Source organism: Oryza sativa, chromosome 3 (genome assembly GCF_034140825.1).
Source record: "Oryza sativa Japonica Group chromosome 3, ASM3414082v1".
NCBI lineage: Eukaryota > Viridiplantae > Streptophyta > Magnoliopsida > Poales > Poaceae > Oryza > Oryza sativa.
In genome coordinates, this window is record NC_089037.1 from 15,122,820 (window position 1) to 15,150,503 (window position 27,684).

The window sequence follows — 27,684 nt, forward strand, 5'->3', positions numbered from 1 at the left end:
TCATGCCATGTGTGCAATTTTTTTAATGAACCAGTGCAAAGCATGCTAATTTCATTGAATAAAACGGAAAATACTATACTTATACAGGGTTTTAAAAGAAAAGCTATGCTAAGACGTTAAGTCATATAGACTTTTTACTCCTGCAAGGGCTGAATGTCATGTGCAGTTAACCGATTAAAAAAAATCCCATCTCTTTCCATTCTTAACCTTCTCACTCAGGCCCAAACATGTAAACTGGCTCTTCCGCCGATAACACAAGGCAACACTCCAGCGCCTTCTATCTCGGTGGCTTCCACCTCGCACAGTCGCACTATAACGTCTCCTAGGGGCCCCTCCATCTCAGGTGACGTTGCCTCTTCGCTGCTAGCCTCCACCATGCACTTGGCCACCGCCTCCTCTCCGGCGGCCTTTGCCTCATGTGGCACCACCTCTGCTTCGCCGTTGCTGCCTCGCAGTCCAGCCACCACAAAGGCTTCTTGCTGGATGACCCTCATCTTGTATACTCATTGTGTCCATTACCCCCTCATTTTTATTTTTTTACTAGCATTATACCCGTACACCGTAACGTGTGGAAATAAATTTTCTCATCCATCAACAAATTGAACGAATTAACAAATCCTTGATACCAATATTTTGAATTAGAAATTAAAAGTAAAAAGGAACTAGAAAAAGATGGAAGATGAATTTATGACATATAGTGTTTTTTTTTCAATTCTCTTACACAAGGACTCTTCACATTAGCTAAATATCCAAACAGCACATACTTGTAATTTGCACTTGCATGTAGCCTTCTGCCTACTTCGTTTCTCTACTCTGCATGCTTAGTTTATGGTTGAGTTCTAACACACCGAGTTCTCTGTTTCTCAAGAATAGTACTATCTCCGTAAAAAAAATATAATAACTTTTAACTATATATCTAAACATGCTGTTATGACATGTAGCCCCAAGTTTAGTCTCTCTCCTGCACTTCTGCTTCATCCTCTAGCAGATGCTGCTTGAAGCAGCAAACGGCAACGTACGCCTCCCATATGTTTACTTTCTTTAACTACTAATTTGTGCTCAGATTATTTGTATTAACTTTCCTGGGAAGTTAGATTGTATATGCATCATCAATTGGCAAGAATTCCCGGTTAATCATATTAGGTAGCAATTCATGACCGGTAGGAATCCTTATACCCTTGAGCTCCGATGATGAGTAATTATTCACAATCAGGGAGTGTTCTCGTGGACTCTACTTTTAATAAATTTTCAACTGTCTATCATTTAATTCATTTGTTTATCTTTATCGTTGAATAATTGTCATAAACCCACTTTAATCCATCATCTACCACCCATCATCTATCTATAATGCAAGCCAACTGTGCAATGCATACACGTCTTAATTCTGGCTCTTTGCTGGCATCTCTTCATTGCAGGAGGAAACCATGGCCCTGTTTGGATGCTTCAGGCTATTAAATAGCTCTCCAGAATCTTGCTATTTAGGAGTATTAAACGTAAATTACTGACAAAACCCATTTTATAACCCCTAGGCTATTTTGTGAGACGAATCTAACGAGGCATATTAATTCATGATTTGCTACAGTTATGCTACAGTAATCATCCGCTAATCATAGATTAATATACCTCGTTAGATTCGTCTCGTAAAATAGCCTAGGGGTTATGGAATTGATTTTGTCAGTAATTTACGTTTAATACTCCTAAATAATAAGATTTCGGAGGGCTATTTAATAGCCCGAAGGATCCAAACAAGGCCCATGTCACTAAGCATAAACCATAAAGCTCCAAGAAGATATTATGCAAGACACTGGTAACACCAATACTTTTCAGGGCTTAAATGATGCTTAACATGAGTGCTAAACGTATTAATTAAAGACCATTTCTTTTCATTCCTTAGCTGGTTGTTGTTGTTGTCACTTCATGAGTGTCCACTTCACTACAAATGTGACCGTACGAGAGAGACAGTTCAATTTAAACCGCGTCTCTGATAATGAACCTCAATCATATGGGGTGATGAGAAGAAGCACGCGTTTCTTCTCTGCACGTATATGTGATGATTGGCCAAGAGAGGCCTGGCCTCGATCGATCCTTTTTTATTTTTAACGAAATCGGCAAGCTACTAATTTTCATTGAATAGAGAAGTGAAAATTATACAAAAAGTAAGTAATTAAAAGTTTTGAGGCCTCGGCCCTAGCGGCCAAAAAAGGTTACACTTTCAGCCATGCGGCAAGGTGTCTCGTGCCCGCGAGGCTCCACGTTTTTGCTTCTTCCTTTTATCTTGGAGAGTATATTTAAGGCCGACATCTCTTTGTGTTGGAAGATCCTCTGGTTCCTCTCATTCCAAATTTCCCATCCGACCAACAAGGTTAGCATATGTAGTGCTTTTTTCAGCGCTTCTCTTGTATTAACCGTGGCCTCCCACCACTCATGTACCATCGAGGCCGGCTCCCAAAGCGACGGGCTTAGATGGTCGCAGTCCATCCATCGTGCAATCTCCTCCCAGATTCTTCTCATGTATCTACATCCTTCTAGTAGGCGAAGGGCCGTCTCCTGAGTCTGACAATAGAGTGGGCATGTGGAGCCATTTGGCCATCCTCTGGTTGTTAGTCTGTCTGAGATCCAAACTCTGTTTTGGAGGACCAACTAGACAAATGTCTTGCACTTGCGTGGCGCCTGGCCTCGATCGATCGAATAAAGAAGACATGATGTTATTCAAAGCGTCATGGGTGCCATTTCAGAGACACTGGTAGCTAGTTTTTTTTATCAGTAGTTAGGCCTACCACGGGAAGGGTATTGGGTAACCCATATCCATACCTAATTTTATCTGTCTCCATCTAAAAAAAATATGACCCATACCTAAATTAAGTGGGTATTACCCAATGGTATGGGTAACCCAATGGATAAGAGAAGAGACATATGTGGGCTCCACATGTAGAAATGGATCAAAATTTGTACAAAGTTGCTCTTTAATATAATAAATCATCCCTCCAAATTCCAGTCAAATTTGATAAGATTTTGTAATGTGAGTTCGAGTTTAAAAATTTTAGGTCCGAATTTTACACCATAGCAAATGGGTACGGATGAAGTGGGTAAAATGGGTAATATCTTCCCCATATTCAAAATTTAAATTGGTAATTCTTTTACCCATACCCTACCCAAATAAAATGTGTATGGGTATGGGGATGGGTACTGAATACCCAGTGGCAGGCTGATCTGTATAGTGCGTGTCACCTGCTTGGTGTTCCATGCCTCCATGGTAATGTGTTGCCGTTTCATGAGTGTTCACTTCGCTACAAATGTGACCCTATTGGAGATAAAAAGAGAGCCCTTCCTTTCTTTTTTTCCCCAGGCTAGAATGGAAAGATGCTGCTTGATTGATTCTTCTAAACCATCCTGTTCATGCTTGCGCAAATCAGAAAATGTCACTTCAGAGCTTCATCCAACCCTGTATACAGGGGTGAAGACAGCTATAGAAGGCTAAAGCTGCTGGATCGTTTTTACGATGAGATCGGCAATGATGACTTATGACGAGTTTAAGTAGTGCTGCCGCAAGATTTTGTCTGCTCTTCGTGCTGGTTTTTTTTTTTGCCAATTTTTATTCGATTATAAGCGTATCGTTGTAAAGTTTTTCGACCCGGTTTCCCTCGTAACCTCATAAACTGAGAAATTCATTGTCCTTTTAGGACTTTTCTTCAGAGAAAAAAAAATTGATCAGCATGGATATATATATGCTAGTCTTTGCACTACCACGAAAGGCACGCACAAGCCAGCATTATACGTGCCGGAATAGCGAAAACCGACGCCTAGTATTTTTCTCACCTTCATAGGCTGAAAATAAAAAAAACCAATACCTTTAAACGACTATAGGTACTAGTTCTTGAGAAAAACCAACACCTATACTATAGGTGTCAGTGTAAAAAAACCAACATCTTTAATATATTATAGGTGTTGGTTAATTAAAAACCGACACTAAAAAAACCGAACCATTCCGGATCTAACTCTTTTTAGCGCGGAAGCCAAGAGGGGGGGGGGGGCTTATCCACTCACCCCCTCCTCTCGGCCGTCTCTCTCTCTCTCTCTCTCTCCAGCTCTCGAGCTCTCCTCCCCTCTCTACCAGTTCCCTCTCTCGTCCTGCCCCCTCCTCTCTCGCCTCCTTCGCCATCGGCGGATCCGGTAGAGTCGATGGCATTGGCGGCTCCCGTGGGCCGGATCTGACGGTCCTTTACCCTCTTCCTCTCCATCCCTAAGCTTCTCTCGCGGGCAGATCCAGCAGAGGCAGCGGCGATGGCGTTTTCGATAGTCTTTCTACCCTCTCCCCTTCCCCCTCTACCCCTAATCTTTTCCCACGGTAGCGATGATGGCATCGGTGCTCCCACGGGCGGATCTAGCGGTGGCGCTTCCGACAGATGGATCCGACGGTCCTCTACCCCCTCCTCCTCCGTCCCCAAGCTTTTCCCGCAACTGCAGAGATGGCATCAGTGCTCCCGTGGGTGGATCCGACGGAGGTGTTTCCGGCGGGCAGATCCGGTAGCGGATCCGGATCTGCCCCAAGCTTCTCCTGTAGCGGATCCGGTGGCGGTGGCAATGCCGACGGCTCCCGTGGGCGGATCCAGCTTGATTGTTGTTGTGTTGTTGCGATGATGTTGTTGTTGTGTTGCTGTGATACTGACCGATGGATTGATTTTGGGGGGCGAAGTAGGGGGAATGTGCTCGGTGATGATGTATTGAGCATTTTTTTTTCATCCCGGAAACCTTAAAGGTACTGGCACCTTTGAGGAGACTCAATGGTGCCGCCTTCTAAGTGTAGGTTGGGAAATCCGACACCTATTGCCGCTTCCCAACTGGCACCAAAGGTCTTTTCTGCAGTAGTGTTGACACTTCGTTCTTCAACATGCCTCTTATACATGTACATGGTGATGAGTGACAATCCTTGCATAGATTTGAATTGGCAGTGATTTACCTTGTATTTGAATACATGTTCCATATAACATTGTGATACCACCTGAGATTGAATGACTCAACAGAATGATTAGATTGATAGAAATGTGGAGTACATATATAAGCGTAATCCTTCCATTATCCACTTACAGCAAGAAATATCGGGAGGATCGGCTAAGCAAAACACGGGTACATGCCATATACAAGTGAAACACTACCATTTTCTTCCATTTTTCATGTTTTGCAAGATGAACTGTGCCAAAAATGGGTTCAGAGTTCAGACTCTGTCCGCCGCAGGAGGATCATCTTGTAGTTGCAGATGAGGGCCGGCAGCAACGACGGTGTTAAACCCGAGCCACTTCTTGGACCTGCACACCCTCATGACGCCGTGCCATCCCACGCCAAGGGCGGTGAGCCCAGCGGCGATGGCGGAGACCCTCCACCCGGCGACGGCGATCACGTACGCCAGGAACGCCGACGGCACGAGGCACATGGCGGCGAGCGCCGGGAGCGGGAGCGGGACACGGTAGGGGCGCTTGAGCGCCGCAGCGTGCCTCCCGCGGCAGCGGAGCCAGAGGAAGGCGGCGAACTCGAGCAGCGTGCCGAGGCTGTAGAGCAGGTTGGCGGTGGCGACGACGTCGTCGAAGCCGAGGAAGGAGACGGCGACCGAGACGGCGGCGGAGGCGGCGACGGCGACCCACGGGGTGGCGGATCGTCCGGGGCCGCGGCGGGCGAAGACGGAGGGGAGGAGGCCCAGCTCCGCCATGCCGAGGAGCTGGAACGCGCCGCTGCTCAGCTGCGCTTCGAACAACCCGACGGAGGAGAGCACCGCGCCGGCCTCCGTCCAGTACTTGAGCCACCGCCCGCCGATGATGCCTGCATAAAATAAATCTCTTAGAAATCAGGGTTTTAAATTTAGAAATTGCTATTTCTGCTGGGGGCACCGAAATTTTAGAAATTTTAAATTTTTTTGGCCGAAATTATTTAAAATTTTGACTGATTTTGAATGAATTTGAATAATATTTGGTCAAATTCTCAAAAATATGCAGAAAAACAAAAAATTCCATGCGAGATATGAGCTTGCTGGTGGGGGGGGGGGATTTCAGAAATTTTGAAACGAAATTTCAAACCCTACTTGAAATAAGGTTGTCGTATGTTCTGTAAAAACTTCTTTGGGCAATGCGTGTCACCCTGTCCATATTCGTTGACGCTGGATTTGAAACACGTTGGGTGGAGTCATGTACAGATGATTACACCACCACACTGATGCTTCTTTTAAAGCACGATATTAGTTTGAATAATTTGTCCTTAATCTTTTGTGTAGAAAGAGTTACAAAAGTGGAACACGATAAATCTTCATATTAGGATAAACTTGAATATCTATTTGTTTATATGCAAAACCTGATCAAGTTAAATTGTGGTAGTTACACACGAAACTGCTATTCGGTGACCAGTCGTGCGCGCCTCTCTCCGCGCGACTGGACACGTGTCACGTGCGGAGAGGGGCGCCGGACAGCGCGCCGCGCGGGAGGAGCTCCGTGTTTTCCCTTTTTTTTTTCTTTTCGGTTTCTCTTTTTTTTTCTTTCGTATTTTTTTCGGTTTCGTTTTTCTTTTTTTCTTTCCGTATTTTTTTCGTTTTTAATACGTATGTATGCAAACTTTGTATACGTAAAAATATAAACTTTGTATACGCATGTATAAAGTTTGTATACACGTATGCAAGCTTTGTATATGCGTATATAAGGTTTGTATATATGTATACAAACTTTGTATATGTGTATTATTTTGGGTTTTATATGTACATATACAATTTTATATACATGTATACAAAGTTTGTATACACATATATAAAGTTTGTGTACATATATTTTTTTTAGGTTTTTTATACATACGTATACAAATTTTGTATACACGTACATAAAGTTTATATGCATATATATAAAGTTTATATACACATATTTTTTAGGTTTTTTAATGTGTATATATTTTTTTATAGTAGTAGTACTAATAGTAGTAATAATAGACTAGTAGTAGTAATAGATTAGTAGTAAAAGGTACTAGCAGTAGTCGTGTGCGGCCCCAGGCGCGCGATTAGTCGCACATTAGGCGCCCCCAGTTACACATCCTTAATAATGTTCTTTTATGATTGAGGTTATTTATGAGAGGTAGTAATCAAGAAAAGAATTTATGATGCATGTATAAATAAAAAAAACGTACTACCTCTATTCTAAAACATAGCAATATATTGGATATATCTAAGTGCTATAAATCTTAACATATCGATCCATGTTTAGATTTATTAGTTTTATAATATTAGAATATATCATATCTATATTTAGAATAGAGACAGTAATATACTGCTAGCTTTATATCATCCGACCATGATCTATATTTATGCTTACTTTTGTCTGTTTTGGTAGCTGTGTGCTTGTTTGTTTCATAACCGATCTAGGCATTGGTTTTGCTTCGGCATGTTGGTGTTGTTGCTGATCTTATTGTTCTCTTGCCTTGGCTTTTGCGATACCGGAACAGACAAGGCATTGTAAGTAGCTTTGGTAGAGCGGAACAGATATGCAACTGCCCCTTGAGATTTCTCAAAACTCACTAGCAGCTTCGTCACTGCTATAACCCATTTTGTTCAGACAGAGGTGCTGTGTGTGGGTCAAGGATATGTGTATTACAATATCAAAATTGATCCTAAATGCCTGTACAATGATAGATGCTACTACTCTGTTTTCTATTATTAAGAATATTTTGTTTCATTAGAAAAAAACTTTAATTAACAATATATTTACCAATAATATAATTTATGTGATACAAAAGCATAATTATAAGTAAGTACTTCTGAATATAAATCCATCTATCTAATAGGGGATACAAATTTGTAAATTTGTCACCTAAAATCGCACATTGATAATAATTCTAAAATTGCAGTAGTATGCAATGTGTAATTTTACTCCTTTTAACTATAATTTTGTTGTCATATTTAGCTTTACATTATTTTTATTTAGGTTTGAATATTTTTTATATAATTTGTAAAGTTTATGAATTGTAAATTTATTTCATATATTGTTATGTTTAAATATGTTATTCAACCTTTTTAGAAGAAAAAAAAGGAAGAAGCAATGAGAATCACTGATTACCATCAAAGGTAGAAAAAAGTGACAAAAATCTAGACGTACGCTCCCAATGTAATAAGATCAATTTTACGCCATAAAAATTATATCATAATAAAGTAGTGTTGTCCTAACCAAAACAAAGTATGGCATACAGTTTTCAATGAAGGATGTACTATATTAGGTTTTTTTTTTTTTGAAGTTATATAGAGCGAAAAGAATAGAGGATCGATCGGCTCACTATAGTGGAGAAACTTTGAGGGGAGACATATTACAACGAAATAGAGGGTGACACATGCTTTAATTTGCACTGGTACTACCATCTTTCTTGAATCAGGCAAGTAATCGATTTTCCTTTTCCTAGTTCTCTACATAGCAAATTCTTTAAACAATGTACAATTACATATTGCAAGAGTTATGAATCTAAAGTAGTGTAATTAAAAATGTGGAATTTTCAGTATGGATATATAGAATTACTGCATAAAAAATATATATGGTTAAAAGTTAACTGTTTCTCTTTTTGTGGCGCCACTACCTATGTTCTTTCCCTTTCAATTTTTGTTCCTAACCATGATGTGCTTATTCTCGCTTAATCCATCTCTCTTTTCTGTGAAAAGTAATCCGATTTTTTTTATCTGAGCAAAACAAGAAATATTTTTTTTCTAAGCAGGGCGGTGTGAATTTTTATTTATAAACAGGACGGCGTGATTTCGTAGCATCCTGTTAGCCTAATTAGACGCAGTCTATCTGGAGCGTCCAGTCTTCCAGCGGACGTGACGTTGTTATATATAGCGTCCAAACTTCCTAAAAACAGAATCCCCTATTCATCTTCTCACAGTAAAAACCCCAAATCAGAAACCCACCATTGAAGCACCGATCAAGGTTGTATGATTACCTCTTTTCTATTTTTGCATTCAAGAGGAAATGAGTAAATCCTGTGTAGTATTCTTTTCTTTATTGATACGTTAATCGCACTGATACTTCTCAGGCAATAGCTGTTTCGTGCTTACTCCCTCCGTCCCAAAAAAAAAGACAAACTATGGGTTTCCGTGTCCAACTTTGACTGTCCGTCTTATATGAATTTTTTTTATAATTCGTATTTTCATTGTTGTTAAATGATAAAACATGATTAATATTTTATGTGTGACTTGTCTTTTTAATTTTTTTTATAATTTTTTTCAAATAAGACGGACGGTTAAACGTTGGGCACGGAAACCAGGGTTTGTCTTTTTTTTGGGACGGAGGGAGTATGTTTTAGAGGACAATGACTGAAATATGAGCAACAGCCATCGTAGCAAATGCTTTTAAGCTAACTAGGAAAGTAGCCCGCGCACATGCGCGAGCACCTAGATTATATAATTTAGTGTTGCTTGAAATTTTATTATGAATGTTTATGTGTAGGTGACTTTTCTTAAATATTTTATCAATAATTTGTTTTGAATTGGTTTTTTCTACTTACCCCTCCAACATTTTGATTCTAAACCAAAATTACTTTGAAACCGTACTATCATTTGCTCATATGAAACTATCATTTGTACTACGCGTGTTTCTTCTTGTTTTTTAATATGTAGCACATCTTATTTTGGGAATTTCTAAACTTCAAGTAACAAATTTTATTATATATTATAGATATCTTTATGGATTTTACGATATATTACTCGATGATATTTTTTATTAAAAATATGGCCAGTAGGATTGTTTCATCTCATTAAAGACATACTTCTACTCACTTCTCCTTTTATTTCATATGCTTTATTATTTTCTTTGGAAATAAATTTAATTTGCAATAAGAGCGCAATCATACTGATCTAATTCTATATGTATAGCATTTCTAGTTTTAGTGCCATCGACTAAAGTACAGTTTTGTTAGGTCGTCAATTCTTCTTATAAAGCACATTTTCATTTCGTGAATTCTGATATATTAGTTTAGCATGATTTGTACTCTCTAATCAACCAAACTTAGTATAAGATATTCACATACCATGCGTTTTTAATAGAAAACAAAGAGGAAAAAACACATGGTATGTACTCTCATAACTTATATGGTCGTAAATAGGATTGATACTTTAGGTTATCCCCTTATGGGCAAATAGACTGGATTCTACATGTTAAACATACCTATATAATAATATGATCCATATCATTATTTTCTCCAAGAGTTCCATCGTTTCAATTATGCTTATGCTTATGCTTATGCTTATTTATATTGCTTGTGTTGTGGGTAAAACTTTTGTACACGTGTTTTTAGCGGTTCAAAAACAAATGCTATAAAATAAACCACAAAAAACCCCCCACGAAATCAACTTCAAAATTAAGTTTTAAAATTTAAATTTTGACTTATAAGCATAAGCATAAGCGAGATGATGAGGCTAAAAGATTTGTCATAATTCTAAAATGCCATGCAAAGTACCAATATTTGACCTATTACTTGTTGACATTGTAGTACTGATTTAATCGTGGAAATTTATGAACTAATAACAGATACTTAGTAATATGCTCTATATTATCATCTTTCATAATTTTCATATATGTTTGGATTTTATTCAAAGAATCAAAATATGACCTAAATATAGTAATACTATATTGTTAATTTAATGGTAAATATAGATAATTTATTAGCCATGCATGTTTGTAAAATGATATATGATATAATAATCTATGTTGTTGTTTTTTCTTCCCTAAGATATAATGCAAATGGTCAAAATACCACCAGTAATAATATATATATATATATATATATATATATATATATATATATATATATATATATATATATATATATATATATATATATATATATATATATTAAAATATACTCAACATGTATCTTAAGTAATTGATTTAATTCAAAAGATTACAATGGCGTGAACATAATTTTTATATGTATAATTTAAAAGTTATAGCGATTTAAATTTATTATGATAAACAATAAATGTTACCTAATTATATATAAAAAAATGAGCAAAGGAGAGGGAGGAGGATCTAAGGGGTGTGCCGACACGTGCATATGCAGGCGAGAAAGATGGGAGGTCTTGTTTGATTGTTTTAAGATAAATCTAATTTAATGGTGCAAAATTATGGTTCCATCCGTTTAAGCATACATTAATAGCTAAATGTTTTTCCTTAAAAATTTTAAGATTTCTCTAATTGCCACGTGGCAGCAGTACAACTCAAAATGATATATTATTTTACATGTTAAAATATGTTTAGCATGTATTACTATGGGCATTGAATTGTGGATTTAGTTGCGAAATATAATTATTCAAATAGATAAAAATCGGATATAAAACTTGAAAGTTACTGTTGATGGATTGAAACTTGATGACTTCCTAATTAACTTGTGTTTCTATCCCAACTAATACTCAACAAAGGAAAGAGGAGAGAGGCATGGACACGTACGGTGAAAAGGAGAGAACCATATACATGTATGAATGGTTGGATGAAATCTGTTATGGAACAACTTATATCTTCAATTACCGCAGAGAAAAAAAAAAGGTGGAAAGAGCGAGGGACAGGCCTGATGCTACCCACGCATACGGGAGGGTGCATATTGTGCCGGATTTTTTCTTTTAAGAATTTCTAAGATTTTGTTTAGTTTGTTTGAGTGCCACGTGGTGGCTTAGGAGTATTTGTAGGAGACCACATGTCAGTTTGAGAGCGTTTATAGAAAATTTAATGAACTTTTAGTATATAATAGAAGATTTGTCTGTTCAATTCCTGTTTTGTCAACATAACAAGATGATTAAGGAGACAATAGTGTGCACATAATCTGGAAAAAATGAATTAGTTTTACTTTAGGACCAATCATCGTACAATCCTTATTTTTTAGTTGCAGAAAAAAATATACCAATTGTAAATTGTTGGACATGCTCTATTAATTTTTTTTAAGACAAGTAGTAAGATGAGGACTACTCTAGATGGGAGAGCAACTCTAATAGAATGGCCAAATGGCTGGCCAAGTTAAATTTTAGCAATTCTAAAAAAATAAAAATCGTGCTCCAACAGGCTCTCCAACCGAAGGGCCAAGCCATCTGGTTGGCCAAATCTGAGTTCCCGCTAGCCAAATCTAGCCAGTCAAGCCGGCTGGCCATCCACTCATCTAGTGGGACCCACGTTCTCTCTCGCTTTCTCTCCCCTCCCTCTCTCTCTTCTCGCACAAGCACGGGAGCTCAGCCAAGTAGCGGCGGCAGATGGGGATGGTGCCGAAGCAGCGGCTGATGGGGGCAGAGCCGGAGCGGCGATGGCAGGCGGATGGTGATGGAGCCCAAGCTCGGCCAGAGCTGCAATAGCGGGCGGAGCCAGAGCGGCGAGGGCGGGCAGATGGGCAACCCGCCGTCCGCCAAGGACGACGCCGAGGCCGCGGCCCGCAAGATGGAGGACGACTTCAACGCCTTCACCGTGTCCAAGGCCGACGACCTGGCCAAGCCACTCAAGGACGCCGGGATCCCCTACAAGATCCACATCTCCGCCGTTTGCCCCTCGCCTTCCGCCGCCTTGCCGTCGCCGACTCGCGGCGGCGGCAGATGAGGATGGAGCCCGAGCGCCGGTGGCGGAGGCGGATGGCAGCAGAGGGGAGAGGGGAGGGGGTTTGGAGTTTGGAGAGAAGGGGAGAAAGATGAAGAAGAAAAAAGAGTTGTAGAGATTGACATGTGGGTCCTATTGTCATAGACTCATAATAGAGAGGATGAATGAGGAGGCTGTTGGAGTAAACAATGAGTTTGACTTGCCAAATTAGATGGAGAGTTGGCCAAATAGACATTTAGAGAGTTAGATTTGGAGAGACTGTTGGAGATGCTCGTTGGTCAGCTGCAAGAACTGATGGAGAGCTAGGCTTATTAGATGGAGATCAAACTTTAGTTCAGCAAACTGAAAAAAGTGTTTCAGAACATTTCAGTGCACTGCTGTGGATGCCCCACTGCCAGTACAAAATCTCAATAGTTTGGGAAAATGTAAGTTGTCGTTAGCTTGTTTCATATACTTGTTTCCAAAAAAAGAATGATTGACTAATTTTTACCCTATGTATGTAGGATAATGATGGTGCAAGTGTCAGGTATCACCATGTTGACATTCCATACTATTATTTATGTGAGCAGCTATTGAAGAGGCTTAGATTTTATCAAGTTGCTCAGATGGTTGGAATGAGTATAGACAGATTTCTAATTGGAGCATTAGTAGAATGATGGCGTCCTGCAAGATGTGAGTTGTCTATGGGCTTATCAATTTAAGTTGAGCCTATCATAGGCAAGTCAGAGGGTCCATCGATTGATGAAATTGAGACCTTACAAGGAATTACTCCAGTAAAACATGTGATGAAGCAAAAAAAAGCGAAAGGCAGCTGATGGTGACTTGGAAGTTACGGGATGATGACATGTTCTAACTACTCCATCAGCTTAAAAAAATTACGGGATCAGTTCAAGTTGATGCCAGATAATGCAATGAAAAAAGGCAAATTGAGCATTACACTAGAGCATTCATTTTGGATATTCTTGGATCATTGGTTTCTGACCTAGTAAAAGATATGTTTTCTCCCAGTACCACGAATCTGAGCAAATGATTATCCGATTCGTTATACCGAAAGGGGTCAGTATAATCCTCAGCTCCTATGGAGACGGGATGTCACAGGCCACAGGGCGCAGGCTTTAGGTGACCGCGAGGCAAACTTCTTCTGTTACTGTCTTTATATTCCCTTTGTTTTTCTTTATGTTTTTTTTTGCGGGGATGTTTTTATTTATGTTAATTTATCTCAAATTAAAATGGCAATAAATAAATATATCTTTTCTCTTGTTTGACAAATTATCTGTATGCTCTAGTGTTGCATCTTCATTTTGTTGAGGTACTTTTCATTTTCCAATGCTTGCTTGTATGTTTGAAAAGAGTTTCTAAGCTGTCATGCTGGCCGTCGTTATAATGCCATTGAGAGAGCACTGTTTGATAACCATGTACCTGCTGCGTCGGCCAAGTAGCCGTTCTCCCACGTCTCCGGCGGCGCGTCCGTGGCGCCGATCGCCGCCATGAGCGGCAGCAGGTAGCTGACGGCGATGAGCACCACCGCCACCGCGAGCGCCCGCGGGAACGTCCGCTCCGGCCGCTCCACCTCGCCGGCCATGGTGCTCGCGCTGTCCCAGTAGTTGAGGTTCCAGAAGAGCGTGTTGAAGAAGAGCCTCCAGTCTCTCTTCCTCCCCTTCACCCGCGCCGCCCACCGCCGCGGCCGCGTCCTCGGCGCCGCCATCGCCGTCATCAGCACGAACGGCGCCAGCGACACGAACCCCAGGGCGACGGCGCCCCACCCCACAATGCTGAGGCCGGTCAGGTTGAGGAAGGAGAGGAAGACGGTCATGCCGAGCACCGTGCCCGTGCGCGCCCTGCTGCCCGGGACGGCGACGGCCGGTGCGACGCGGCCGAGGTAGTCGGCGACGAGGGCCGGGAACGCGGCGAGGTTGATGACGCAGCTGAGGTACTTCCACGTGCCGAGCAGGGAGCCGGCGAGCGGGCCGAACGCGCGGTCGGCCCAGACGACGAATCCGCCGTTCCCCGGGAGCGCGGCGGCGAGCTCGGCGGTGACGAGCGACACCGGGACGCCCCACGCGAAGGGGAAGGCGAGGAAGCCGAGCAGCGCGAACAGCGGGCCCGCCGCGCGGACCGCCCGCTCGGCGCCGTACGGGCCGCCGGCCACCTCGAAGTAGATGAGGAAGACCAGCGGCAGCAGCGTTAGCTTGCTCCGGTGGTGGCGCTCGGCAGTCGCGCCGCCGCCGCCGCCCTGGCCATGCACGGCGGCAGCTGCTTGGTGATCTTGCCGTTCATCATCTTGTGGCGGCATCGCCGCGGTGGCGCCATGCTCTTCTTGTTGTTGCTCTCGCTGCGATGGTCTCTGGTTCAGTTGGATTTCTTGGTCCATGGCGATCGAGTGAGCTTAATTAATTATACTAGCTAAGTAACACAAGTGCAAGCTAGTTAGTGTGTTCCCAGTGCCCTGCATTCTTGTACGCATCGTGCGTATATAACCTGGTTGATTAAGGTGGAAAGTATTTTTCTGCACCCGGGTGCAATAGCACTCAAGTGGAGAGACGTCAGATTCGCATTAGGATCCATGCGTACACCTGAACATACATTAGTATTTCCCATGTTAAACAGGATCACATATTTGTAAAATGATGCATCATACATATGTACAACTAACCCGGCCCTGTCGTGTCAATTTAGTGGCCTAGAACGAAGTTAGAAAAATGGGCCCTTTAATAAGATGACGTGGCCAGAAGGGCGGCGGAGGCGAATAGGCGATAGCACGAAAGGAAGCCAAAATGATGGAAATTTCTTCACGTAGGTGTGTCTCTTTCTCTCCTGGGCTAATAGGCTTCCTAATTTCTATGGGCTATTATATACAGCATATATGGGGTTGGGCCCCTTCACTTTGTGGGCCCTGTGCGGTGGCATAGCTCAACCCCCTCCCCCTCCTCTCCTGTGGCCGGGCCTGCAACTAACTATTGTATGAGTGAACATACTATTAGGTTGGCTGTAGATGATATGTGTTAACTTTTAAAGATATTAGTTGACAATATTATTAAACTTGCTCTAATATTATTAAACTTGCTTTTAGACTGACTGTAAAAGTTTAATGTAAGAAACTACATGAGCTTATGGAATTATATTCCTTCTTGCATACAGACTTCGTGGGTACACAAGTCTATATATGGTTAGTAACTTTGCACGTGGTTCGGTACAGATGACATGTGTCAGAACGTGCAACTATCGATCAGCCTACTCTATGGCTGTCTAACTGTTCACTGCAGATGTTGGGGCGGCAAAACAAAATGAGAAGAAAAGAGAAAGATGTATGAAAAAATAAAACCATTACCCTAATCATGCGATAAGACTGAGCTTAGTGACCTTCTTGCCAACTTATTATAGCTAGTACTTTTTAATTTATATACTCTTTTCTTAAGTGGTGTCAAGTGTAAAAGTGAACATTTTTCTTCACTTCTTTTGCTATATAGAGTTCATTTCTTCTTTTTTTTCAATTGGTATATACATATTATTTCCGATGGAGGTTCATATCTTTGTCCTAAGATATAGGACCTAATATCGTACAAATATTAGGCTAGTACATATGTATCAAACCTTATACCTACATGTATTAGTCTGATATCAACGGGTATCAGGGCTACTAAGTCTTGTATTGATTGGTATTAGACTTGGTACCAATTGGTATCACATAGGTACCGACGGGTATCAGGAGTAGTAACTCTGGTATCGACGAGTATCAGACCCGATATCGACATGGTACTAATAAGGGTAACAAGTTTGTACTGACCAATATACTCTACCTAGTACCGATCGGTATTAGCTTAGTACCGATGGGTATCAGGAGTACCATGTGTAGCATCGATGGGTATTAGACCTAGGGCCTGTTTGTCACAGCTCCAACTCCAGCTCCACCTCTTCTGGAGCTGGAGCTCAGCCAAACAGTTTCAGCTCCACCTAAAATGGGAGTGGGCTTGGGTGGAGGTCTCTCACAAAATGAACTAGAGAGATGGAGTTAGGTTTAGGTAGCTCTACAACTCCACTTTAGACCCAACTCCTGGAGATAAATTTAGGAGTTAGAGCTCTACCAAACAGGCCCCTAATACCGGCCTGGTACCAATAGAGGGTACAAAGAGTGGTACTAAACGTTATCGGACCTAGTGCTGATTAGTATAGTCTTGGTATCGATATGTATCAGGGGATGATGTCTGATGCCGACTAGTATCGCTCGACACGAGTACCATTTGGAAGGTATATATGTGATGATACTTTTAAGCATCAATTAAGTATCATAGACATGTACTGGTCAAGACTATGAATATATGTGTGGTGAGAACTTGATAATGAGAAAAGAGCTAGATGGAACAACCGAACTAGCCCAGCCGAATGGAGTCGAAACCTCCCACCCTTTGGTCTCTAGAACCAACCAAACTTGACTAGTAGGTTCAGCCCGATAAATACATATCAAGATGGCTTGACACATAATGGATGCATATGGCGTGTGTCAGGCGCTCACGTGTCGGGAGTTGCGTGCTCGCATGGAGTGGGAGAGTGAGTGGACGCATGAGCATTTGAAATGGGGGGTTATACCATTACGGCGGTATAATAGTTGTGCCCTTATAGAAATAGTTTTGCATCCATTACGATTTGGTCTCCGATCAGGTATTAAGATGATCTATCTTAAAGTCGGTGCAAATGCCCTGCGAAAAAAAAAAGAAAAAAAAAGAAAAATCGGTGCAAATGGACAGCATCTGAATTTAGATTCTTAACCTCTTATTTTAGCTGTTCATTTCATATACACAATACGTGCATAAGATCATTTCATTTCTTTTGGCTAGTATGTGTTCATAGGTGATATAAAGAGAGATTTTCTTTTTTTTTTTTTACCTCTCGTCGCCATTAACGGCGGCAAGCGGGAGGTCGACCTCGTGTGCCCACTCGACGCACCTCGTCTCGAAATGGTGGCTCCTCACCTGGTTGGGAAGGTAGGTCAACCAGGCCTTGAGCCCCACGCGCCACGGCAGCGTTCTCCCCTCCGCCTCCCTCCCCACCCTCCACGTCACCTCCTCGGGCAGCTCGTCGCCGGCCACCACCAGCCCCCGCATCTTGCTGAACGCCCTGCCCGGCCCGCCGTACCGCCGCCGCATCCCGTTGCGCGGGTCACCGGCGCCGCCATTGTTGTTGTTGTTGTCGCCGCGCCACGCCGAGATCTCCGTGCCGGTGGCCGGGTCGCACAGCACGCCCTCGAACACGCCGGCGCTGCCCTCCGCCTCCTGCTCCCACCGCCAGCTCCGGTTGCGTGCCCGGGCCGACGACCGCGTCTTGGCCTTGATCCTCGGAGGGACGCCGCCGTTGGCTAGCTTCGTGGCGCCGGCGGCGGCGAAGGCGCCCTTGACGGTGCGCGTCGTCTCGACGTCCTGCTCCGGGTTCCCCGTCGACCGGCCGAGGCTCGGGCCGGTCGCGTACGACGCGCCGAACCTAGGGCCGACCCAGAGGCGGAGACGGGACGGGAAATGGCGCTCGCCGTCCATGGCGTCGTCGTGAGCGTCGCCACCGTCGGCGTCAGCGTCCGCGTCGTCCCTCCGGAACCCGAGCCGCGCGACGCGTACCCGGACGTTGTCGACGCGCACGGCGACGGTCATGAACCTCTCGCCGCGGCGAGCGCGCACGGCGTACTCCAGCTGCGCCACGACCTCCAGCTGCTGGTGCACCAGGCCGTACCTCAGCGCCGGCTCCTCCGGCGCCTCGTGCGGCAGCGCCGTGATGGGCGCCGTCGTCGATGCCGCGCAGGTGACACGGGGCATGGCGAGCACCGGCGCGTATCCTCTCAGAACCCACAGCCCGTGCACCTCGGTGGCGTACGACAGGCACGCCGCGGGGAGCGCGCGCGGGCGCCGTGTCGCCGCCGGCGCCGGCTGATCCGCATCCGCTTGCATCTCCCGTAGCAAGCACAGCTTGGCGAGCATGTAGCCGAGCGACCGCATGAACCGCTCCTCGACGTCCGGGCCGAGGGAGGCCAGGAACAGGGCGAGCGCTGGGCGGCAGTCCACGAGAGCGCGCTGGATGTCGGCGCCGAGAGCTTGGAAGAAGAGAAACCCGGTGTCGGCGGGTGCCTCGGTGGCGCACAGCCAGAAGAGGCGCAGAAGGAGAGTCAGCGAGAAGAATGAGGCGGCAGAATCATTCCCGATGCCGGCGACGATCTCCTCGTCCAACTTCGACTTCGGTGCGCCGCCGACTCCGAGTCCGAGGTTTCCGCTCAAGCAAGAGACGGACGGCGAGAGCGTGATCACCTCGTCGAGCAGCCTCGCCAGCAGCTGCCGCTGCAACGCGACACCGGAGGCGGCCTCAAATCGACCCGACGTCCACAGCACGCGCGCTGCGCCGCCATTGGTGCTGTTCAAGGCGAGAGAGAAATCTACTAGAGTCTTCTCTTCCTCATCACCTTCAGCCAATGCGACGTGGTCGGCCTGCAGGACAATGGACGTGGTGCCGTCAGCGAAGGCGGCAAGGGCGACAACGGCCTGCGGCGGCGGCGGCTCCTCGCCGGCCAGGCCGGCCAGCCACGGCCACACGTCGTCCATGAGATGTGGCAGCGATGGCGTTCCGCGCGCGCGGTGTCTATTGGTTTGTAGGATGACTACGGGCGATGGAGCATGTGTGGTGGTTGCAGTTTGTGGCGCGGAACGGAGGTTTGTAGTGTGGAGCCGCGTGTGCCACAAAAGAGGAGCTGGGTTAGTACGTGGATATGAATATGATCATGTCCGCCTCCTTGTCGCCATTTCATGGATGTCCACTTCACTACAAATGTGACCATTTCAGATTTGAGAGAGACAGACCGTTCAATTTAAACCGCGTCTCTGATAATGAACCACAATCGTACACGGTGATTAATTAGAGGAACAAATATGAAAACGCCAACTTTAGAGCTTCATCCAACCATGTAATTAGTCTTGTACTAGTATAGCTTGTAATTAGTCTTCTACTAGCAAATATTTCGAGTTTCTTACCGTGTTTCATCTTTTCGCAAGACGAAATCTGCCAAAACGGGTTCAGAGTTCAGACTCTACCAGCAGGAGGAGGAGGAGCATCTTGTAGTTGCAGACGATGGTCGGCGGCAACCGCGGTGTTGAACCTGAGCCACTTCCTGGACCTGCACACCCTCATGGCGCCGTGCCAGCCGACGCCGAGGGCCGTGAGCGCGGCGGCGACGGCGGAGACCCTCCACCCGGCGACGGCGACCACGTACGCCAGGAACGCCGACGGCACGAGGCACATGGCGGCGAGCGCGGGGAGCGGCAGCGGGACGCGGTAGGGGCGCTTGAGCGAGGAGGGGCTCTCCTCCCTCGCGCGGAGCCGGAGGAAGGCGGCGAACTCGAGCAGCGCGCCGAGGCTGTAGAGCAGGTTGGCGGTGGCGACGACGTCGTCGAAGCCGAGGAAGGAGACGGCGACCGAGACGGCGGCGGAGGCGGCGACGGCGACCCACGGGGTGGCGGATCGTCCGGGGCCGCGGCGGGCGAAGACGGAGGGGAGGAGGCCCAGCTCCGCCATGCCGAGGAGCTGGAACGCGCCGCTGCTCAGCTGCGCTTCGAACAACCCGACGGAGGAGAGCACCGCGCCGGCCTCCGTCCAGTACTTGAGCCACCGCCCGCCGATGATGCCTGCATCGAAAATCACGTCAAATCAGACGGCCAATCTGTAAAACTTACATGGGCTGGGCTGAGATTAAATCGAGCCTAACATGTTCATATTTTACGGGGAATAAGTCCGTCCCTCAACTTTACACCGAGTTTTTTTTTTTACATCCCTTATCCTCAATATCAAAAATCTTCATCCCTAGACTGTATAAAAGCGTCCAATTTAGGTCTATAAGAGTATAGACACCTGATTTCGCTGACGTGGCATCCCAGTCAGAAAAATAAAAAAAAAATAAAGTATGCGGGGCCCACATGTATATGGCGGCGGCGGCGGGCAAGCGCACGACGGGCGAAGCAAGCAGGGGCAGCGGGCGAGCACGACGAGCGAGCGTGTGGCAGGCGAAGCAGGCAGGGGTGGCGGGGCGACAAGGCAGCACCGGGATCAGGGTGCTCATCGGTGTCATCCCCCTGCTGCCCCAGCGCCTTCTCGTCGATGTCACCGTGGTCGTCGTGGGAGAGGGGGGGAGAGGATGCCGGTCGCGCTCCTCCATTTATCTGGCCCCATGTCGTCGTTGTCGTGGGAGAGGGAAGAGAGGTGGCTGGCACGATGACATCGCTGGCGGCGAGAGGCGGAGGGGATGACGCGCAAAATGGTGGGCACGCGCGGCCGACGCTCGTGTAGTGTTCGCGCCGCCCCGGGAAGCGGAGCAGGTCAATGTGGATCTCCTCACGAAGCGGAGCAGGGGGCAGGCGTCACCGGAGTTGGGTGGCGACGGGGCGCCAGCAGCTGCTGCCGCCGCTCTCGTTCGCCGCCACCACTCTCGTCTACCACCGCCGCTCTCGCCTGCTGCCCCTGCATGCTTCGCCCACCCCCCTTGGGTACTGACATGTGGGCCCAGGGTTTTTATTATTTTCCAAATCAAATTGCCACGTAAGCGTCATGTCAATGCCACGTTAGAGGATGACCGAGTAAAATTAACCACATAGCAGCTACATCAACTGTAATCGCCATCCAAACCTCCTTGGACTTATTTTGCACCGGTTTTGACAGCTGAGGAATTGTTGTATCCGGTTTTCCGGTTGAAGGACGAAAATCGGATTCGCTAACAAGTTAAGAGATCTCATATGAACTTATTCCTGTTGATAATGCTATCCTTGGGCCAAATCAGCCATCAATTGCACATTTATCTCCGGCCCAGCCCAGTCGGATTGCGCACAACATATAAAGTGGGAAGGGGTCTTACTATTTACGTGCTGTACTGAAATAATACCGCAATTCTTCAATTTCTCCTTGTATATTTTAACAAAAACCATTTTAAGATGCAGGGTATGTTAGATTTTGATCTCTGGCTAACGGGTTTGAGAATGTGTGGTGGGTTTGGTCCACTCGAGCAACGCGCTTACATGACAGAACAGAGTTGTCAGCTCGCACACAACCTCAAAAATCTCATGCGGCAATCGGTTCGTGCACCTAATCTATTAACTTATTAAAGAAATAAAAAAAAGTCTCCATGTTCGCTCCCACGGTCTAGAAATTCTCATATTAATCGGAGAAAAAAAAACAGAGTCTATATAGAAATATAATTTAGAAATAACTGAAAATCGGAATTAAAAATAAGGAATATTAAAAGAGGAGACTAGAGTCCATATAAAAATACAATTAAGAAATAATAGAAATTCGGAATTAAAAATAAGAAATATTATAAGTAGAGTATAAAGTCTGTATAGAATACAATTAAGAAATAATATAAATTCGGAATTAAAAATAAGAAATATTAGAAGTAGAGTATAAAGTCCATATATAAATACAATTAAGAGATTATAGAAATTCATAATTAAAAATAAGGAATATTAGAAGTAGAGTATAGAATCCATATAGGAATTTAAAACTAACTAAAATTCGAAATAAACATAATAAAAGTTTTAAAACTAACTAAAATTCGGAATAAACATAATAAAATTAAAAGTAGAGTTTAGAGTTTGTATAAAAATACAATTTACAAATAACTAAAATTCGAAATTAAAAAAAACATGGGAAGAAGAGTCTAAAATCAATATAGGAATACAATTTAGAAGTAACTGAAATTCGAAATTAAAAATTAAAGAATATTGAAAGACGAGTTTAGAGTCCACATAGAAATACAATTAGAAATAATAAAAATTCAGAATTAAAAATAAATAATATTGCAATAAGAGCCTAGAGTCTATATAGAAATACAATTTACAGATAACGGAAATATGGAATTTAAAAAAAATATTGAAAGACGAGTCTAGAGTCCATATAGGAATATAATTTAGAAATAACTAAAAGTTGATATTAAAAATAATTAATAACTAACACGTACATAAAATACAATATGAATATTTATATAAATTTCAATATGAATTAAAAATAAGGAATATTGAGAGAAGGGTCCATATAAGAACCCAATACGAGATTAATTAATATTCGGAATAAAAATAAAAATAAAATCCGAAATTAGCAAAATTAAAAGAAGAGTTCAAGTAGAAATACAATTTAAAATTAATTAAAATTCGAAATTTAATATAAGCAATATTGAAAGAAGAATCTATATAAGAACCCAATACGAGATTGATTAATATTCAAAATAAAAATAAAATAATATCCAAAATTAGAAAAACTAAAAGAGAGTTTAAGTAGGAATACAATTTTGAAACAACTAAAATTAAAAAAAATATTAAAAGAACACTATATGGTATTAATTAAAATCTGAAAAAAATAAATTCTGAAATTTGAAAAAAAATAGGAAATATTTCAATTAGGAATACAATTTATAAATAACTAAAATTCGTGAAAAAAAATAAATACTATTGAAAGAAAAGATCACCTAAAACACATGATGAGATAATTCAAGTAACAGGCCTATAAAGGAGTAGAGCGGTGGCGGTTGATACGATATATAAAAACTGTTAATAAAACATCAAATAGAATCCTAATGACGATTAAAAGGAGGAACGATAGGCAAGTCGTGAAGCAAATGGGTAAGGCAGTTGTCGGGACTTCTAGAAAGTAAAAAAATAAACCTCATTGATAACCATATTCGATTTTTAAAATCTCAATGATAATAAAAAAGAGAAGCAGCGGGCGGGGTGTATAGGAGTAGTAGAACAGCCGACGGTTGGGGGACTTCTATAAAATAAAAAAAAATGAATTCCAACGATAGTTATGTTCGATTTTTAGAATCCCAATGACAATAAACAGTAGGCGGGTATAGTGGCATCGTTTGACGAGACTTCTAAAAATTATAAAAAATAAAACCCAATAAGATCATAATCTCTACAAACTACAAGGTCCAATTTTTAAAGGTCCAGAACTTCTAAAAAGTAAAAAAAAAATCTAATGATAATCATGTTCGATTTTAAAATCTTAATGACAATAAATAAGGGAGGCAGCGGACAAGCCATAAAGGAGTACAATGGCAAAGTCGCTGACGGTTTGGCGGGACTTCTAGAAAGTAAAAAAATAAACCCGAATGATAATTATGTTCAAAATTTAAAATCCTAATGACAATAAAGAGAAAAGACAGTGGATGGGTCATAGAGGAGTATAATTGCAGTGTTTGACGGGATTTCTAAAAATTATAAAAACGAAACCAATGAGACAATAAACTCTAAGAACTATATGATCCAATTTTTAAAGGTTTCAAAGAGAATGAATAGAAATAGTGGTAGATCGAGCAAGCAAATAAAGAAGGATATGACTGAAGTAAGGGGTAGCATAGCAGCTGATGTGACTTTTAAAAACTATATAATTAGAAATACGAGGATGATAAGGTTTGGTCTTTTAAAGTCTTAAGAGAACGAGATATCTATTTAATAAATTTTAAGTAAAATCATACTGAAAAATATATGATTTTATTTGGGTACTAGACGCGCAATTGCGCGGCCCACCTAGCTAGTTATACTAATAATATCTAGTCAAGTATTATGTATATTATATCATTAGATTAATATTTTTAAAAATACTTTTATGTGATACTAATTTTATAGTTATCGATGACATAATATGAAATAAATGAATGTTCAAAGTATGTTATTTAAGGTCATGCAAAAATATATACCCCTACTCCTTATGATTTACTCCCTTCGTCCCTAAATATTTGACGCTGTTGATTTTTTTAAACATGTTTGACCATTCATCTTATTTTAAAAAAATTAAGTAATTATTAATTCTTTTCCAATCATTGATTCATTGTTAAATATACTACTACTATTCAAGTTTTTTTTAATAATATTCGTAAAAGTTTTTAATAAGACGAACGGTCAAAAGTATTTTAAAAAGTCTAACATACAGCGTCAAATAGGGTCGCTTCAGAACAGAAGGAATAGTTCCGTGCTAGTAGAATTTACTGTTTGTTCTTTACCCATTTTGGCATTGACTCGTTGGTTGTTGCCCTCTACTGTGGTGTTGCCTTGATATTTGCGATATACTGCTACTGTATACTGTATGGATAATGGAAACACATATTCGAACCATCGAATTACAGATTTCGTGTGTGAACAGTGAGACGAATTTATTAATCCTAATTAGTCCATCATTAGCAAATATTTACACCTAATTAGTCTATCATTAGCAAATATTCACTGTAGCACCACATTATCAAATCATGGCGTAATTAGTCTTAAAAAATTCATCTCGCAATTTACATGCAAACTGTACAATTGGTTTTTTTTTTCGTCTACATTTAATGCTCCATGTATGTACTGTCGAAACATTTTATATGACAAACAAGTTGAAAGTTTGAAGGGAAACACAACGTACAGTGAATTGTAGTTTTGGTAGAGTGGAATACTTGTAGCTGGTCCCTTGAGATTCCTCACAAGCTTCGTCGCTGTAAGGGCATCCACAATGTGGTGTAAAAGTAGTTCATAAGCAATAGAATATTTTATTCAGCCATCTATAACCATTGTGCAACTAGTCCATATGGAAAAAATAACAAAAGATACCCATATGCATATGGACTACCCATATGGAATAAATTATATTATCTATCTCTACTCCTCTCTCTTCTTCTATTGATACCTTGTATCTATATACACTGTGGAGATTGCTATAGGGAAAAACAATTTATATAGGTCTCATCTATATGGATCACTTTGACATATACATTGGTGATGCTCTAACCCATCTTGTCGAGAGTGGTGTTTTTCCTTTCTTTTTTTTATAAGATTGAGAATTGAATGGAACGCTGAAGAGCCGAATAGATGAATGATTGAACTGGCATTGTCATTCGCGATCATATGGGTGACGTGCTCCTGACTTCATGGAATATGTATCGCAGTTGTCAGTGGGCCGAGGAAGCAGAAGCGTTTGCGTGCAGAAACGGGCTTCGGCTAGCAGCAGAATGGATTCAGACGCCGGTTATCCTGGAAACTGACAGTGCCAACGTTAAGGCTAGCCTGTTGTGGCAGACTATCCAGGAAATTAAGGCTCTGTTTACTTCGTGTGCCAAATTTTTTTTAAATATATGAACACATATTTTAAGTAATATTAAAAACATTTTGTATTGATACTTTTTAAAAAATTATAGTGTCTTTTGTATTGGGAGAAAAAGAAAAAGAAAAAAAAAGAGAAAAAGGACCCCGATCGGGGAGTAACGCGCCCAGCTTTAAGTGGAAGCGTGTGGGATGGGGTGACGGGATGGTGTGAGCCGGTTGGGTTGGACTGAGAGGGTCGAGGAGGGGTTGGGCTATGACGGGGTGTATAATAGTTATTCTGACTCGTGTCGAATTAGATAAGAGCAACGTATAACCAACTCAAATGTAAATGATGTATTAAAATTTAGACGAAAACATCATCAATTTTTGTATAATAATATAATAATAATTGAGAAAATAATGGCCACTTCTTCCACCAAGAAAATGTAAGGTTGGATCTTTTTCATATGATGAGTAAATAACTCATAAAGTAATAAACAACGGCGACAATTACCGGTACGGCGATCTGCCGGAGACATCATGTGTGTTTTGTTTGTTGATAAAAGAAGCTGTGACATCATCAATATCGTAATCGCGTCAGCGTATATACGTACACACGTACTACGTACCTGCTGCGTCAGCCAAGTAGCCGTTCTCCCACGCCTCCGGCGGCGCGTCCGTGGCGCCGACCGCCGCCATGAGCGGCAGCAGGTAGCTGACGGCGATGAGCACCACCGCCACCGCGAGCGCCCGCGGGAACGTCCGCTCCGGCCGCTCCACCTCGCCGGCCATGGTGCTCGCGCTGTCCCAGTAGTTGAGGTTCCAGAAGAGCGTGTTGAAGAAGAGCCTCCAGTCTCTCTTCCCCTTCACCTGCACCCGCGCCGCCCACCGCCGCGGCCGCGTCCTCGGCGCCGCCATCGCCGTCATCAGCACGAACGGCGCCAGCGACACGAACCCCAGGGCCACCGCGCCCCACCCGACAATGCTTAGGCCGCCCAAGTTGAGGAAGGAGAGGAAGACGGTCATGCCGAGCACCGTGCCCGTGCGCGCCCTGCTTCCCGGGACGGCGACCGCCGGGGCGACGCGGCCGAGGTAGTCGGCGACGAGGGCCGGGAACGCGGCGAGGTTGATGACGCAGCTGAGGTACTTCCACGTGCCGAGCAGGGAGCCGGCGAGCGGGCCGAAGGCGCGGTCGGCCCAGACGACGAAGCCGCCGTTCCCCGGGAGCGCGGCGGCGAGCTCTGCGGTGACGAGCGACACCGGGACGCCCCACGCGAAGGGGAAGGCGAGGAAGCCGAGCAGCGCGAACAGCGGGCCCGCCGCGCTCACGGCCTGCTCGGCGCCGTACGGGCCGCCGGCCACCTCGAAGTAGATGAAGAAGACGAGCGGGAGTAGCGTGAGCTTGGTCTGGTGGTGGCGTTCGGCTGTCGCGCCGCCGCAGCCATGCCTGGCGACAGCTGCTTGGTGCCCTTGCTGTTCATCATCTTGTGGCGTCGCCGGCGCCGGCGCCGGTGCGGTGGCGCCGCCATGTTCTTGTGCTTGTTGCTGTCGCTGCGGCGATGGCCTCTGGTTCAGTTGGATTTCTTGGTCCATGGTGAGCTCACTCATGCGAGCTTACTTAGTTGCTAGTGTTCTCTTCATTCGTGTTTTTATAACCATAACCTGGTCGGCCAATACGATCTGACCTTAACGAGGCGATCTGAATTTAAATCGTGCCGAGTTTTTGGACATTTAAATCTACACCACTTATGCCGTATCGCCACGAAAACGCTACCGATCGCGTGATCACTTTCGTACATACGGAGGACATACAGATATGAAAAATCTATATGTTATAGTATAAAAAGATGCCCGTGCGTTACACTCAGTCAAAGGAAAAAAAGTGGTAGCGAGTGGGTGGGAGCATAAAGCCACCAAGTTAATTGAGGTTATTATAGGTGAATTGAATCTTCGTGGTGAAAAAAAAAAGACGCTAACATAACAATTATTTGTTGTTCTAAATCCACTGATATGGATGATTATAAGAAAACTATTAATACCAT

General features: G+C 43.5%; 3 protein-coding genes across 4 annotated transcripts; all 3 read right to left on the reverse strand.

Moving 5' to 3' along the window:
• Nucleotides 1–5,002: 5,002 nt before the first annotated feature.
• LOC4332952 (probable polyamine transporter At3g13620) lies at nt 5,003–15,023 on the reverse strand. Its single transcript, XM_015774650.3, has 2 exons — nt 13,995–15,023; nt 5,003–5,811 (listed from the first exon to the last, which is right to left on the reverse strand). Exons 1-2 carry the CDS (start codon nt 14,944–14,946, stop codon nt 5,213–5,215), a joined length of 1,551 nt encoding a protein of 516 aa, XP_015630136.1. The 5' UTR covers nt 14,947–15,023; the 3' UTR covers nt 5,003–5,212.
• Nucleotides 15,024–17,321: 2,298 nt separating this feature from the next.
• On the reverse strand, nt 17,322–19,257 carry LOC136351134 (uncharacterized). The gene has a single exon (XM_066308963.1). The coding sequence runs from the start codon at nt 19,148–19,150 to the stop codon at nt 17,453–17,455; it is 1,698 nt and encodes a 565-aa protein (XP_066165060.1). The 5' UTR covers nt 19,151–19,257; the 3' UTR covers nt 17,322–17,452.
• A 150-nt stretch (nt 19,258–19,407) lies between these two features.
• LOC9270360 (probable polyamine transporter At3g13620) lies at nt 19,408–27,313 on the reverse strand. 2 transcript variants are annotated; one of them, XM_026024463.2, is made up of 3 exons: nt 26,272–27,313; nt 24,987–25,056; nt 19,408–20,227 (listed from the first exon to the last, which is right to left on the reverse strand). In XM_026024463.2, the coding sequence occupies exons 1-3, from the start codon at nt 27,248–27,250 to the stop codon at nt 19,633–19,635; spliced, it is 1,644 nt and encodes a 547-aa protein (XP_025880248.1). In that variant the 5' UTR covers nt 27,251–27,313; the 3' UTR covers nt 19,408–19,632. The 2 variants fall into 2 exon arrangements, with proteins under 2 accessions (XP_025880248.1, XP_015629002.1); XM_015773516.3 differs by lacking the exon at nt 24,987–25,056.
• Between the last annotated feature and the right edge of the window lie 371 nt (nt 27,314–27,684).

What these genes read in the sequence shown, in the direction of transcription:
- LOC4332952 (XM_015774650.3), bottom strand. Translation starts at nt 14,946, where the DNA reads ATGGACCAAGAAATCCAACTGAACCAGAGACCATCGCAGCGAGAGCAA. An exon ending in CTACTTGGCCGACGCAGCAG is followed by an intron (nt 5,812 to 13,994) that starts GTACATGGTTAT and finishes TATTTTATGCAG; the next exon opens with GCATCATCGGCGGGCGGTGG.
- LOC9270360 (XM_026024463.2), bottom strand. Translation starts at nt 27,250, where the DNA reads ATGAGTGAGCTCACCATGGACCAAGAAATCCAACTGAACCAGAGGCCA. An exon ending in CTACTTGGCTGACGCAGCAG is followed by an intron (nt 25,057 to 26,271) that starts GTACGTAGTACG and finishes ATGCCCTTACAG; the next exon opens with CGACGAAGCTTGTGAGGAAT. An exon ending in TACCAAAACTACAATTCACT is followed by an intron (nt 20,228 to 24,986) that starts GTACGTTGTGTT and finishes TTTTCGATGCAG; the next exon opens with GCATCATCGGCGGGCGGTGG.
- LOC136351134 (XM_066308963.1), bottom strand. Translation starts at nt 19,150, where the DNA reads ATGGACGACGTGTGGCCGTGGCTGGCCGGCCTGGCCGGCGAGGAGCCG.